General features: G+C 45.1%; 2 protein-coding genes across 5 annotated transcripts; one reads left to right on the top strand and one right to left on the bottom strand.

Moving 5' to 3' along the window:
- The first annotated feature begins 114 nt into the window (after nt 1-114).
- On the top strand, nt 115-8686 carry si:dkey-85k7.12 (interferon-induced very large GTPase 1). 4 transcript variants are annotated; one of them, XM_047048979.1, is made up of 7 exons: nt 115-180; nt 417-505; nt 1438-1541; nt 1690-1801; nt 2269-2532; nt 2644-2904; nt 3031-8686. In XM_047048979.1, exons 2-7 carry the CDS (start codon nt 421-423, stop codon nt 7710-7712), a joined length of 5508 nt encoding a protein of 1835 aa, XP_046904935.1. In that variant the 5' UTR covers nt 115-180; nt 417-420; the 3' UTR covers nt 7713-8686. The 4 variants fall into 4 exon arrangements, with proteins under 4 accessions (XP_046904935.1, XP_046904934.1, XP_046904937.1 ...); XM_047048978.1 differs by having other exon boundaries at nt 164-505; XM_047048981.1 differs by having other exon boundaries at nt 164-505; nt 2344-2532.
- Nucleotides 8687-14013: 5327 nt separating this feature from the next.
- On the bottom strand, nt 14014-15933 carry nlgn2a (neuroligin 2a; the record flags this gene model as incomplete). The annotated part of the gene is made up of 2 exons (XM_047049343.1): nt 14014-14861; nt 15566-15933. Coding segments are annotated over 2 exons (1203 nt in total), but the record flags the coding sequence as incomplete, so codon positions are not given.
- Nucleotides 15934-16014: the final 81 nt, after the last annotated feature.

Genomic DNA, 16014 nt, shown 5'->3' on the forward strand with positions numbered 1-16014 from the left:
TCGACAATTAAATTAAAAACTTAAAAAGTATATTTTCTATAGACCGCGTGGGGTAGCCTAATAGCCTAATGTTTTGTAGTATCCTGAAGATAACGAGTATACACATGGTTCGCTCTGAGATTTAATATAAATAGCCGGCTACATCCGTCAAGGGTTCATTCTGCTGGAGTTAAAAAACAGGTGACGAACATGAAGTAGCCTAGAATAGTTCAAGTTTTGCCGTGCTTCTAACTAAAAAATATTAATTTTCTTTCAAGCAACCAATCTTATTTTACAGTAGCCTATAGATCCTGCCATATTATAATTAGAGAATAGGACCTTACAGACTAGTCGTGGAACCGACTGTCTTATTTTTGCTTAAATTAAATTCAGGCTAGGCTTTTCATTTATCCTTTTATCCATTTATCGTTTTACAGCGAAATGAAGTGTTCTCAATGTCAAACGCTGAACTGCGAGGAGGGACTGCAGCTTTGTTGTAAATGTCGAACATTCGCCGAGAAAGAAGGTGAGACGTGATCTTGTTTTATCTAAAAGCATAAACAAATAGGCCTATAGCTAATTTAAATGATAACGAAACATAGCAGAGCTTTGCCCAGCTGCCACTACATCTTGTCCTAACTGGACGCGAGCAACACGACGCTTTCTGGGGGAGGAGGGGGGGGGAGTCCATGCCCATGTCAAGGCGCGACATTTGGGCCATAATGTGTAATTTCCCTACCTTGTAAATAGGTAACACACCTATAGCCTACTGAGACGAAATACTACTTTTTGACACCACCTAACAATCTAGCCACATACCCTGATCAATAAATACATATTTACAAAATTACCAACCTATTGATGCGTGGAAGGGGGTTAGTCTTTCGGAAGTCGGAACTCACTCAAACAATGTCCCTAATATGCTTTTGTTTTAGCTTCTCAATAAGGCTAGTAAACTATAGCAAAACGAACATCGTATCAGGTCATGAGTCAAATTCTTGATCAAATTATCATAGCCTACCTAATGGACTTTTGTCATTATTGATCGAACAAAGGGTAGCCTAAATTGATTGTACAAATAGGACCATTATCATCTTGCAAGGCTGGCCCAGTATTCATCTAAATATGCAAACAAGATGTGTTCCAAGGTGTGTCAGCGAGGTCAGACGTGGTTGAGTGTTTTATGTTATTATTTAATTAAACGTTAATTAGGTATGCTAGATGATTACGTTACCCATGCAGTCGACAAAGTTAAGATGCTAGCCTATGTATTTATTGATCTATATGATTATTGCCAGGACAGTCTCAAGTTAGGTCTTGTGGTCTAAAAATACAATCTTCAATCTTCTGCAGTCCTATAATGCACATTTATGTAGACAGACGATATGATTTCTTTAAAATTGTGTATTTTAATCATAGTATAGTATTTTTTGTATTGTATTTCATTCTTATTAATAGTATCACACGTCTCAGGAATGGGCAGTCTTAAAGATTTCGCTTTCGACCGAGGAAGAAGTGAACCAGCTGTAGACTCTGCTCTTAAATACCTCTCAGATGAAGAGGTAAGCTATATTGTACACTGCCATCTGGCCTTGCTTATGGCCTCAAACATGTAATAAACATTTTTACTGTGTTAATGAATTCTATATGAAAAGATTTCAACTTACAGAAATGTACATTCTCTCCCCTTAAATATTTCCTTAAATTAAGGACTTTGTTGATGCCAGCGATTCAGTACCTGATTTGTACAGTAAGCAAGAAGATGCATCACAGTCATCAGAAGCTGGTTGTCAAGGAGACACAAATCCACAGCCGACTGATGGTATGCCAATTATAGTGCAGTATTTCTTTGTATGATCATTACAAAACATTTGTAATATATTATAATATCTGATTTACTTTTGTGGTGGCATTTTAGCCTAAAGGTTTGCATTCTCAAGGAAACTGGGTGTCAGGCTGGTTTTCCAAGTTCAAATGCAAGTTCAGAGGTCATCTTAGGATAACTCAAGAAAGTTCAGTGGTAGTTCATGTCAGGCCAACCAACTACTTAAGTAATACTAAGTTACATACAGTTTTGAGGGCCACAACACTTTCAAACCTAATCATATTTTTTTTGTTTAACGGACGCCACAAGAGTGGGTGTGCACAATAAGTGATTTTAACAGGAATGATGGCTTTCCCAAAAAAGCCAGTGCAGACAACATAGGAACAAAATAACCTTCGCATTTGTTTGTGGAAGCTGTTGTTAAATAGCAAATACATTTTTAATTTATTTGGTCTCTTTCGCAGATGGCCCTTTTCCAAGAGAGATTACAGTTCACCATATAAGCACTGACTGTGTTTCCTTGGGATGGGACTCCCCAGAACCCTCTATGAAATGGTCCTATGAGGTGACCCTCTCCAGCTGTGGACAGAAGGAGAGTCTCCGTGAACAAGACTCCAACACTGCTGACTTTGAGGGCTTACGCCCAGGCACAGAGTACATCTTCAACGTGGTTTGTGTTTCTGAAAGTGGAGTTCGGAGCAAAGCCGTCACATTATCCTGTTACACAAGTAATTATGTTCTGAATCCTTTTTTGGTCAATGTCCCTTCTTATCAATAGTGATGAGTGAATATTACTTTCTGGGATAATGCTGCAGTTTTAATCCTGATGTTCTTTACAGTGCCCATGCCTCCAGAGAAATTGCGGATTGATCACGTTAGCAGTGACTCAGTGTGTCTCAGTTGGCACCATCCAGATGGTGAAGTTGGGGAGTATCATGTGACCTGTTCCAGAGATGGGGAAGGCACCAGAGAGGAGACAACAGCCTCAAACAGCCTGACCTTCTCCAGTCTGAGACCAGGTGTGAAGTACACCTTTAGGGCCTCAACTCTCCTGAAAACCGGACCCAAGAGCCAGTTTGTGGCGGTATATGTCCACACAAGTGAGTTTATTACACATTATAACAGTAGTAGGTAATTAACATCCTGGCACTTACTTTCAAACTTCTTCTGGAAAGTAGCTGATGTGAAACCAAGGATATCTGATGCCATGATTTCTTCTTCCCCAGAAACCGTCTTGGAGAGCCTACTGCTGGACTTGGGTTTGGACTTCATAGAGAAACTTACCTTGAGCACAGTGCTGCAGATAAATGAGAAGACCATCTCTGGAGAACCAGCTCATTCTCTCACAGACCTTCCATGGTATTTCCTGAAAAGGTTAATGATGGTTAATGTTACAGCTAGGAGTGGAAAGTGTGTCACCTCTGTGGATGAGGCTAATTGTGATGCTTCATTCTGTAGTAGTGACTTTGATTTAGAGAGTTTGGTTGGCAACCTGGACGTGAAAAACATGGTGAACCCTTTAGATATTGTCACTGCTCTCTTTCTGTCCTCTAATGGTTTCCTGCAGCAAGAGATGACCTTGAAAATGTCCATGTGTCAGTTTTCAGTGCCACTGTTGCTTCCAAACTGTGACTCAGATCAGTGCACATTCATGCTCTGGGCTCTGCGGGACATTGTTAAAAAGTACAGACCTCATTCTCTAAATGACCCAAAAGGATTTGTCGAAAACAGGGTTGTGCTTTCAGACCTTCCTATGGTGTCTTTTGTCAGACTGGGTGACTGCTCCATGTCCAAGTCGCAGATTTTAAACAAACTTCTAAGCAACCCCCAACAGTATCACGACACATTTGTTCACCACGATATGGAATGTGGCGATAGTCCAAGAAGGATATCAAATGGATTGGTTGAAATCAGTTGGTACCTCCCTTGTGGGAACAAAAACATAGACATATTTGGTGAACCTGTTGCTGTAGCCAACCTTCGAGGTGACATCGGTACCTTCGAGACACAATACTCCTTCCTGTGTCAGACCTCAGCGGCGGTTTTTGTTTTCTTTGACAACTTGGACTATTCACTACTGACCAGTCAACACACGAAGGCACAGCTCTTCTTGGTAGGGAACCCTCAGAGTCCAAACTTCAACGTTGATGTTTTGAAGAAAACTGCCTCCGGGCTGAACCTGAAAAAGAACAACATAATCCTCAAGACCAAACAGATGAACGATGCAGATTTTGTCAAAAACCTACGAAACACAGTTAGTGATGTGATTAAGACCTGCAAATTCAAGATGCAGCTGGAAAAGATGTCCGATGTGGCCCACGAGCTTGGAATCCTGGTGGATGAAGACTGCCAGGAATGTCAGACTGCCAAGCAAAATGCGTTTGCCATCACTTCAAACATAAAGGACACATTTCTGTACAAAGAAAGTCAACTACCCTTGCAAGGACAGATATGGAAAGAGCTAGCTCGTTTGGAAAAAGAAGAATGCAGACTGAGGAAAGCTGGTGATAAAAACATTGAGATGTACAAGAGTGAGCTCCAAACGAAGAAAACATTACTCAGGAAAAAACAGGCTGAATGTGACATGTCTGATGCAATGACCTGCTTCATCAATGCCATATCAACACCTGGATTAGAAAGGTCCTATTTCTTGAAATGGATGCGAATGAACCTTGACAATCTGTCCCGAGAAAGCCTCAGTGGTCTTAGGGAGCAGTATAAAGACAAATGTCAAAACTCCTCTGAAAACAAAGAAGATATCAAAGCTCTTGACAAACAGATTTCAAACAGTTCCCTAGGAACTGAACATTTTCTCCGTGAAATGGGTCAGCTCTATGAATCTTCAGTCTCACTCCCAGAGGGTGAGGTATCACGGCAACAACTTCTTCATCTTCCCAAGCTATGTGCAGAGTTACTCCTGGATGGATATCCCCTGGAACTGGTGGACGGAGATGCATCCAACATACCACTGAGATGGGTGACTGATGTTCTACATGAACTTGATGCCTTGGTGAAGCCAAAGAACAAGATCATGGTGATCACGGTTCTAGGAGTCCAGAGTACAGGGAAATCCACTCTCCTCAACACCATGTTTGGGGTCCAGTTTGCAGTCAGTAGTGGAAGATGCACAAGAGGGGCCTTTATGCTGCTCATCAAGGTTAAAGAAGACTTCAAAAAGCAACTTGATTGTGATTTTGTAGTGATCATTGACACAGAGGGTCTCAAGTCACCAGAGCTTGCACAGCTAGATGATAGCCACGAGCATGACAATGAGCTAGCTACGCTTGTGATTGGGCTAAGTGACATCACAATTATCAATATTGCCATGGAGAACTCGACAGAGATGAAGGATATCTTGCAGATAGTGGTCCACGCTTTCCTTAGGATGAAAGAAGTGGGAAAAAAGCCCAAGTGTCAGTTTGTGCATCAGAACGTGTCGGATGTCTCTGCACATGACAAGAACATGAGAGACAGGAAATTGCTGTTGGAGCAGTTGAATGAAATGACCCAAGCAGCAGCCATGATGGAAAACAAAGAGGGTAACAAGAACTTCACTGATGTGATGGAGTACAATCCAGAAACAGGCAACTGGTACATCCCAGGACTCTGGCATGGAAACCCACCAATGGCGCCAGTCAATGCAGGGTACAGTGAAACTGTCTATGAGTTCAAAAGAAACATAGTCCAAGCATTAAGAGAATGTAAAACTTCGGGCAATAACATCATGGACTTTCTGGAGTGGACTAAGAGCTTGTGGAATTCTGTGAAGTATGAGAACTTCATCTTTAGCTTCAGAAACAGCCTTGTGGCTGATGCGTATATGAGGTTGTGCACGGAATTCAATAAATGGGATTGGTCATTCAAAAAGCACATGTACACATGGGTTACTAACGCTGAAACGAGGATCTCAAACCATGGAACAATCATGAATGATTCTCAAACATCAGACATTCAAGACTTCCTTGCCAACCTGAAAAGTGAAGCCTCCACAGAGCTTTCTAACTGGGAGAAAACTATTCTTGACAACTTGACCAAGTACTATGAGCAAACAGAAGGCCATGTGTATCTAGTTGAGGCGTACAGAGAAGACTTCTCAAACACTGCGAAGAGTCTACGAAGAGAAATGGGGAACTCTGTAATTAATCAACTGGAAGCAGCTGTTGAAATAAGACGAGGAATGAGCAATCTTGAAGCAATCAAGAAAAGCCACACAGCCAAACTTGAAGAGAAAGTGTTGGCTCTGATTAAAGACTGTAAAAAAAGCAAGAAAAACAAGTCAGATGAAGAGCTTGACAAAGATTTTGACAACATGTGGGATATAACTGTACGTGAGTTATCCTTCAAGAAATTAAGTCCAAAAAACATTGGTGAAAGTGTGTCTAAGGCACTTCGCTTAAATTTGCAACAGAAAGGAAGTTCAGTACATCAGAAAATACATCACTCAAATTTGAATCAATGTGGATTAAGTCCATTCAAAGTTCCTGAAAACCTATTTGATCAATGCAAAAATGCATTTAACAATTTCTTTTACAATAAAGATTATATCCGTGAGACCCAAGTACTTGCAGACAGCATCATAGATGCTTGCACCCTGTTAGTTGAAAAAGAATTACAGCATTCCAATTACCATGACAACTACATCCAGGAGGTCCTACACGTGATAGATGATAGATTGTATGCTAGTAGAAATCTTAAGACTAATGCAAATTTTGAAGTCTATTTAAAGCTCCATATTTGTGGAAATGCATCAAGGTCATTTCAGAAGATGCATGAACATTTCATAGAAGTGAATGACCCTTGCAGATGCTTACATCAGTACAAAGACAAGTACCGTGCTGACTTCAAAGACCTGTTCAACAAACGAGACCAATGTCAAAAAAAAGCGGATGAATTTACACTTTTATGCCTCAAACCTGCTGTGGAAGCCAGTGTCAAAGAATCCCTGGGTATAGATATTGTGGATGAAATGCTGACTGGGAAAGATTCCCTTCAGTTCAGCACTCGATCTTTTTTTCAGTATTCAATCTTGAAAGATTTGCTGTCCAAATCCATATTTGAGAACTATGTCAGCTATATTTCCACCTATGAAAACTTTGTCAAGAAGTGGATACTTGATCAAATCAAAAAACGCTTTTCAAAAGGGTCTAAAATGTATGAATTGGAAGAACGACATGTGAAAGCAAATGTCAAGAAAATAACAGAGGCCATCACAAAGGCTCAAACAGACAAAAACAACAATTTGGGAACATTTGTTCAGAATATCTACAAGGAGCTTGAAAACACATTGGTTATTCCCAAAGATGCTTTAAGTGCCTTCATGATCCTCAATAATGCCAACCATGAGCAGTTTGCTGATTGGCTGACAACATCTGTTAATGAAATGGGGAAAACACTGAGTGAAAAATTTCAAAATGACGATGACATCGAGAAGAAACTGAAAAAACTGCGGATTAAGCCACAGAATGAGTTGTTCACCAGAGTGTTTGGATGTGGTGAACAATGTCCATTTTGTAAAGCACCATGTGAGGCAGGTGGACAAGCCCATACAGACCATCATGCTTCAATACACAGGCCCGAGGGTCTTGGTCAGTACAGGTGGAGTGACTCAACAAAACTAGTGACTGATATATGCACTTCTCTTGTGTACAGCGACAAAGAGTTCATCTGCTTCCATACAAATGGAAAAAGTCACCCTTTTAAAACGTACAGAGAAATTTTCCCCAATTGGCAAATTCCTGCAGATTCAAGCATCCAGGCCTCAGACTACTGGAAATATGTGATGGCTCAGTTCAACAAGCAGTTTGCCAAAGAGTACGATGCCTTACCTGCAGATATCCCCACAACTTGGAAAATCATCACAAAGGACCAGGCAGAAAATAGCCTCAAAGAGTCTTTTAGCATGAAGTAACAGGCTCTACCTGCCTCAACGAGAGAGTCTCATAATATTTTTTACACAACTTCAAAGACAGTGGCCTCTACATTGTTTAGTTTAAACTCATGGCCAGAATTTAGAGATACTTTAATAATAAGGCGACATCTCGGATGTTATAGTTATGGCATGTACTGTACTTCATGGATTGTATTACACTACATGAGTTGAATGTGTGAATCAGACTGGATTATCATCGTCATGGATACCCATGCCGTCATATTGAAGGGTTTGCCTTTTTGAGCCAAAATTGGTTGGCCGATTTTTTTTGTATTCAACCAACTAGATGATGGATTAGTAATGTGTACTCATTTAGTGGATGTTCTTAATAACCATGTATTGTATTTGAGGTAACTAAGCATATGTAGTCTATTATATGAATTCAAATATCGCACTAATAACTGGATGTTTTGTAGTTGGTTGTACTGATGGTTGACCCTGCTTTAAACCCAAAAAATGTTTATTTGTTTATGATTGTTTTGCATGGATTATTTAACATGTATCAATGTGGTTTAAGTTCTTTATATCCACTTGTAAAATAATTCAAATACCACACTCGTAACAAACATTCTACTGGTGTTCAGCCTTCTTGGTATAAACCGAAATTTTACTTTTGTTTCTTTCATTTTTTTCTTCTAAAGACAGATTATCTGATTGTGCCTTAATGTGGTGGAGTCTTTTTACAGCCACTTCCATTCAATGTAATCAAGCATTCGTAGTCCACTATGTAACGTGATTCAGGATACGGTGAGATGCAAATACAGTGTATGTAACTCTTAAAGGAAACCTGCATCCCACACAAGGAAAACATCAAATGTTATTTTCATCTATATGATTCTAATGTTTCCGTCTGATAATTTGTAATATTCAGAAGATACTTTGAACTGAAAAGCTTCCATATACCATGTTTTAACGTTGCAGAAGATGAATAAAGAGTCAAAGTCACCAACCTAGCTATGAATACTGTCTTTAATGATCTCCGGATCAGAATCACAGCATACAGTGTGTAATAACTTCTAAAGTAAACAGAAATATCATCACCTTATTTATATAAGTTCATCTTTAACTTTTTTTTTTCTTCTTCATAATAATCATATTTTTTTAAACTCCATTATTAACATTGTTCTTCATCTCAAGTCTTGGGTTTCAGAATTCAGCAAAGAAAGTAAAAACAAGACAACAGGTGCAAATTTCTTATGTAGACAGAACAGACGTCTAGTTTAGGGTGTGTAGCCTATCCCAGGGCAGGGGCGTGTCCAGACATTTTTGATAGGGGTGGCACAAGGGGTGGCCCGCCTCTGACTGGGCATATAGCCAATCATATTTTAAGATATTGGGGTGGCCAATCAGATTTCAGGGGTGGCCCGTGCCACCCTAGGCCACTCCCTGAACACGCCACTGTCTCAGGGGCGTGGGACATAATAATAATAATAATATGTTTCATTTGTATGTGCTTCAATGTAACTGGCCTACTGCTATGTACCCTATAGCTGTGGCCAAAGATGCCAGAGGAGTGGTCAGACCATACAGGAAGTTCAGCTGCTCTGATCCTGTATTTTGCTACCTTGTTTATGACCTGTCATCCCACACAGAAAATGGTAGATCTGCATATGAACTGCTGTAATGAGAAAACACAGTTTGTCAGTTATAAGTACAAATAAAATGTGGTCACTACACCACGCTGAAACTAATTTCTTCAAGGTATGATGAGGAATAGGACATAAAAATCCAATATGGATTTCATTTGGTCAGTCAGGTCACATGTTTTAAGTTGTTAAAGTAAATTAAAAATACTACTAAATCTCTGCCAAAGAAAATGGACTATATATACTGTAGGTACTTAAATCAATGCTCTATATCTTCCTGTCTTTCTACCTCACACACACACACACACACACACACGTGCACATTTACACATACAAAACACACATACAAACACCCCTCATACAGAGGTATACCACTACTGTTCAATGGGCACACACACATTGTAACACAGTGTACCGGATGGGACATTAGAGCCGTCTGTGTGATCTCCTATGTGGATACGAGGCATCTTAGGTTGTAAAAGCCCTCATTGGTCCATCTGTGACACTGTGGCTACAGGTGAGCTTCGGTGGCAGACTTCCACCATGTGAGAGAGTAAGCTCTGTACCACAAGGGGAAGGTATCCCACATCATGGGGGAGAAATCTGACCATGTACTGTAAAAAATGGCCCTGGCATCTCCTATGCTTTCCCTACTTTGTGAATTGGGTTTAAAAACCACATTTCCCAGGGGGCCACAGGGTGGAGATGAATCCCTGCTACTTGGTGCTTAATTTGACCAGATGAAAAGTCATTATGACGCTACATACATTTTACTCTTGATGTTGTTCACAATCATCGACTATAATCGATACTCTTATCTACGCGTGTACGGCCACAACACCACGGAACTAACAGAACCGGAAGGAACCGGAATCTAGCGTACGAGGAGAACCCTTAGAATGGGTCCAGGAAAGAAAACAGTGAGCTGTCTGATGTCAGTTGAGATAATACCTGCGGAGGGTTCCCCTCATCAACTTGCACCTGTTGTCTGATAATTGTCACAAACTAAATATCGTTCATTCACTCATAAAACAAACAAGAAACTTAATATTTACAAATATTTTTGTCTGTTTGTTGTTACACTTAAAAATGTACAGTTATGCCCCTCTTTTGCCAGACGTGTCTCTCCATGATCTCTGTGCATGACCTCTGGTGGCTGGAGCTTCCACTGGTGCAAGGGGGGGGTGGCTCTGCTGAGTTCCCCCACTGTGGCGCCCCCTAGTGTTAGAAGCTTAGAAAACAGACAAGGAAAAGTAGACAGAAAAGGAAACAGTCTGTTGCTGTTCATCTCCAATTGCTGAATTGATGTCGATTGTGGTGGTACTGTCATTCCTCTTTGCCAACCACCTATTGTAGTCTTTTCATCAGAGTATGTATAAAACAGTTCACAGAGGCTGGGGGGGGGGGCACATGGACCCTGGACAGGAAATAACTGACATACTCGCTAATCCTTAACAAGATGGCGGCAAATGTCCATTTTGCCTTCCGACCCTCCAGCCTTCTCTCTCTCTCTCTTTCAGACCTTTCGGTGAGTTCAAGGCTGCAACAACCTAGATGCTTTCCCAGAGTCTCTCAGTCCAGACTCTCCCAGGACATAGCTTGTAGTCCACTAGGATTTATCTGCAGGACTATTGAAACACAATGTCAGCCTGGTACCAGTTCAAGCTCTGGCTCCTCTGCCAGGATATCAGGCAGTAGTAAACTAGAAACCAACCAAACACTGAAAGCTATAACACAAGCAGACACGAGACACATTTGCTAAAGTTTCCATCTTCAACATGAGCTGTGGATCAGGCCGCACATGACCCCGTGACCCCCTGTCAGATGACGTTACATAAAATAAATCAAGTCTCTCCCATATGCACCAAAAAAAAACAAAAAAGGGAGAAGAGGGAAGAACAGAAAAGGACAAGTTGATCATTTTGCTACTACAGTACCCTGGTCGAGGGATTGTCTATTCCTCTTCCTCCCTCTTCATCCCCCTTCCTCTTCCTCTGACAGAGCCGTGACCAGGTGTGCTTGGTGTTACCTGTGTGTGGTGCAGCTGTGACGTCTGGTAGGTGGTCTGGCCATGAGATGCTCAGTGATGCAGACTGGAGCTAGCCTGCCCACTGAGCATACAGAGCATGGAGAGCTGGATGGAGAAGCTGAACGAAAGGGTGGAAGGTATAAAATGGTTTAGGAATAAACAACTGGATTGTTATTTCGAAGTTTGGGATTGTGACGGCATGGGGGTTAGCCTCAGAGATGGGATGTCTGTCTGTTTCTCTCTCCCTCTATTTCTCTCTCTCTCACACTCACTCCATCATCCTGTTTGTGCTCTCTAATTAGGCCTACCTCTGCCCCTGTGAAGCAATGCTGACATGCTGCAGTACACACACACAAACACACACACACACACACTCGCTCATCAAACAGAATATGTATGTGCTGGAAATAGAAAACACAGGCAGCCAGGGTAGGGAAGAGCGCGAGAGAGCGAGAGGGAAAAGGAGAAGAGGGAGGGAGAGAAAGGAGAGAGGAAGTGTGCCGCCTGCTCCTCGTCCATCTGAAGTGATGAAGCCAAGCTGAGGCAGAGTGACGACACTGGAGCTGAGGACTGGAGCCAAGCTGAGGCAGACTGACCACACTGGAGCTGAGGACTGGAGCCAAGCTGTGGCAGACTGACGACACTGGAGCTGAGGACTGGAGCCAAGCTGTGGCAGAGTGACGACACTGGAGCTGAGGACTGGAGCCAAGCTGTGGCAGACTGACCACACTGGAGCTGAGGACTGGAGCCAAGCTGTGGCAGACTGACGACACTGGAGCTGAGGACTGGAGCCAAGCTGTGGCAGACTGACCACACTGGAGCTGAGGACAGGAGCCATGCTGTGGCAGACTGACGACACTGGAGCTGAGGACTGGAGCCAAGCTGTGGCAGACTGACCACACTGGAGCTGAGGACTGGAGCCAAGCTGTGGCAGACTGACCACACTGGAGCTGAGGACAGGAGCCAAGCTGAGGCAGACTGACGAAGCTGGAGCTGAGGACAGGAGCCAAGCTGAGGCAGACTGACGAAGCTGGAGCTGAGGACAGGAGCCAAGCTGTGGCAGACTGACGACACTGGAGCTGAGGACTGGAGCCAAGCTGTGGCAGACTGACGACACTGGAGCTGAGGACTGGAGCCATGCTGGAGAACACGCCACTCGAAGACAACAGAGGGACGGTGAACAGGAGTGAAGACCTAGGCTGAGAGAGTCTAGAGTCTGAGAGAGATCTACTGGGAAGTGGGGCTGGGGGTGGGGAGGAGGTGGGGTCGTTTTCCTAGTCCTTTACAGGCTGCTAAATAGTAACCAGTGGGAGAGACGTTTTGTACCTTGTTCTTTTTTGTACTGGTGCGTGTCATCTTTTGGGGTGTTTACCCACTGTGACTCTGACATGTTTGTGTTGTTGAGGAGAGGGAGGGTGACAAGGGAGGGGTCTGTGTAGAGGCAGGGACACTGGGTACCTGGGAGGTTCTCTGTGGAGATGACAGAGCAGGATGGGGAGGCGTGCCTGACCAGAAACTGCCCACTCTGACCAGGAAGCGTGCACATGTGAACACTGACTATCTGGTATCCTTCTTGCCTACCCCTTCATCATCATCATCCTTATCATCATCATCATCATCATCTTGAAAAATAAGTCATGCATAGATCCTCCAATGAGAAAACCATGTTATATACTTTCTTCTTTGTACACATGTATATATAACTATATATATATAATTCTATATCTATATATTTAGAAATCTTTCCACAAAAAAAGGAAGAAAAGAATTGTAAGCAACGACGGTACGGTTGAAATAAAAAAAAGAAAAAGAAAAAAAAAAGACGAGAGAAAAGGCCTGTTTGGCACTTTCCATCAACACCCAGCATACAGTGCATGTGTAACAGCACGGTACCCTCAAGAACCGCAGTCGATATAGTAGACTCGGTTCAAGAATGTCCCCATTTCAGCCCCGTCGATGGGGAACCCCACAAGAGTACATACTTGGCACCATGAATGCTGGTGGAACGAGAGTTGATCAGAACATCAGTGTTAATGTATTTACTGGGAACCTGGCTTCAAAAACAAAACATCAGGCAGGATCCAAACGTTTGTGACATTCCAAGAGGGTCTCCAGGGCTCGGAGAAGGACAATGAATGACAACCACATGTGAGGGAGAAAGAGACAGAAGGAATGAGGAGATAGTCGTTTTTTGTAGCGACAAAACATGTCGCGAAGCTTTGTAGCGACAAAACATCCTCCTTTGTACATTTCCCCTCCCTGTCCCCCTCAAAGCACACGGGGGCCTAGAGAGAGAGATGAGAAGAACGACAAACGTGAACCTAAAACGGTTATAAGGATCTGATGTCCACTGGTGTTGGGCTGTAGTGTGATTGAGAGAATGGGAGACCCTCTTCAAATAATCGAATCAAATCAAAAGTTTCTGTGAACATCCACACCCCCACAAACTCTTCTCCCCCTTCCCCCGTCACTTCGCGGTTCAGCCGCACCTCCGCATGCCCCCCAGCAGAGGGCGCCGTGAGGCATGGGACACAAAGCCAAGGAACCGGGGCCAACGTTCTCGAGGGAGGAGCTGGAGAGCGAGCGCGCGCGCTTGTGAGAGAGAGAGAGCCATCCAGGTCCTGTACAGGGTTGCGGTGGGTCCACCAGGTGGCGCTCTGCCGCCTCTCTCCTGTCTACTATACGCGGGTGGTGGAGTGAGGGTGAGGCAGGGTGTTGTTGTGGCCGGTGGAGGGGTAGGTGTTGAAGGCCTGCAGGGGCTGCATGCCGGTGATGGTGCTGGGGATCATGGTGATGGTGTTGGGGGTCATGAGCGGCACGTCGTCGGGCGCCCGGCGCAGCGCCAGCGTGTAGTCGGGCGGGCAGGCGGGCCGCAGGATGTCGTGAGGCCGAAGGGGCTCCATGTCGTGGTGGGCGTCGTGCTCCGAGTGCTTCATCTGCAGCGACATGATCTCCTCCTCCTGGCTGTGGGCCAGGTCGTTGGCTGGCCCGCCCCGCTGAGGCGAGAGGCGGTGGCGTCGCATCTCGTGGCGCTTGTCCCGCTTGTAGTAGAGGGCGGCGAAGGCCAGGATGTTGAGGAAGAGGAGCGAGGCGCCCACCGCCACCGTCACGCTCAGCTCCGTGGAGTAGTCGCGCATGTCGCCCGGAAACAAGGGGTTCAGCGGGCCCTCCGAGTCCTCGGGGTCCGGGTCGGAGGGGTAGGTGGGATAGGGCCGGCGGGTGGGGCGGGGGCCGGGGCGGGCGGTGCCGTGAGCGGGGCCCTGGCCAGGGCCTGGGGGCAGGCGGGTGGTGGTGGAGCTGATGAACTCCTCGTGGAGGCTGTGGAGGTGGGGCACCAGCTCCAGCCAGAAGGCCACCTTGTTGGCCCGGTAGTTGTCCTTGACGCGAGGCTTCAGGCCGATGTGGAGGTACTGCTTGTCCTTGGAGTTGAACTTGGTCCAGATGACCTCCTCGAAGCGGTTGGGCTTGGTGTGGATGAACTTGGTGTCCTGGGGGACCGGCAGGTTGGGATCCCTGGAGAGGTGGAGGAAGAGAGGGAAGGAGAGACAGAGAGAGAGAGAGTCAAACAGAGGGAAGGAGAGAGAGAGAGTCAAACAGAGGGAAGGAGAGAGAGAGTCAAACAGAGGGAAGGAGAGAGAGAGAGAGTCAAACAGAGGGAAGGAGAGAGAGAGAGAGAGTCAAACAGAGGGAAGGAGAGAGAGAGAGAGTCAAACAGAGGGAAGGAGAGAGAGAGAGAGTCAAACAGAGGGAAGGAGAGAGAGAGAGAGAGAGTCAAACAGAGGGAAGGAGAGATAGAGAGTCAAACAGAGGGAAGGAGAGATAGAGAGTCAAACAGAGGGAAGGAGAGAGAGAGAGAGAGAGTCAAACAGAGGGAAGGAGAGAGAGAGAGAGTCAAACAGAGGGAAGGAGAGATAGAGAGTCAAACAGAGGGAAGGAGAGATAGAGAGTCAAACAGAGGGAAGGAGAGAGAGAGAGAGAGAGAGAGCCAAACAGAGGGAAGGAGAGATAGAGAGTCAAACAGAGGGAAGGAGAGATAGAGAGTCAAACAGAGGGAAGGAGAGATAGAGAGTCAAACAGAGGGAAGGAGAGAGAGTCAAACAGAGGGAGATAAACGACACGAATCAGACACCAACGACAAATCCTCCACAATCCGAGTCGGCCTTGACCCATCTCGACCCCCGACCCCCCCCCCCCCCCCCCCCTCTGACCGAACCTACCCGGTCTTGGCGAAGTTGGTCCAGTAGGTCATCACCACGGCGCTGAGCATCACGTCGTTCTTGGAGAAGTTGCAGGGGAACAGGTCGGTGGCTCCGATCATCGGCACGCCGAACACGTAGGGGATCTCGTCGCCGTGCGCCGCGTCCGCCCACTCGGGCCGCGTCTCCGTCTGGCAGTGGTGGTAGAAGGTGTAGAAGTAGACGGGCGACTGGAACTCGGCGTGCAGCTTGGCCGTGGCCACCGCCGGCGCCACCCACTGGTGGTCGGTGAATAGCGCCAGCAGGGTCTTCCGGCGCATGTCCCCGTTGTCGCGGTCGGCCCAGTCCGTGTACATGAACTTGATGGTCTCTCTCAGGATGTCCTTACCTGGGGGGGGGGGGGGCGGGTTAGTAACGGTGTGTGTGTGTGAACGAGAGACAAAAAGGAGAGAGGAGGAGAGAGAGAGAGA

The sequence above is a fragment of the Hypomesus transpacificus genome, chromosome 25 (genome assembly GCF_021917145.1).
Source record: "Hypomesus transpacificus isolate Combined female chromosome 25, fHypTra1, whole genome shotgun sequence".
In the NCBI taxonomy this organism is placed as follows: Eukaryota; Metazoa; Chordata; class Actinopteri; order Osmeriformes; family Osmeridae; genus Hypomesus; species Hypomesus transpacificus.

Coding starts and splice junctions, on each gene's coding strand:
- si:dkey-85k7.12 (XM_047048979.1), top strand. CDS start 421: ATGAAGTGTTCTCAATGTCAAACGCTGAACTGCGAGGAGGGACTGCAG. Junction 506..1,437: donor AACATTCGCCGAGAAAGAAG/GTGAGACGTGAT, acceptor TCTTATTAATAG/TATCACACGTCTCAGGAATG. Junction 1,802..2,268: donor AAATCCACAGCCGACTGATG/GTATGCCAATTA, acceptor TCTCTTTCGCAG/ATGGCCCTTTTCCAAGAGAG.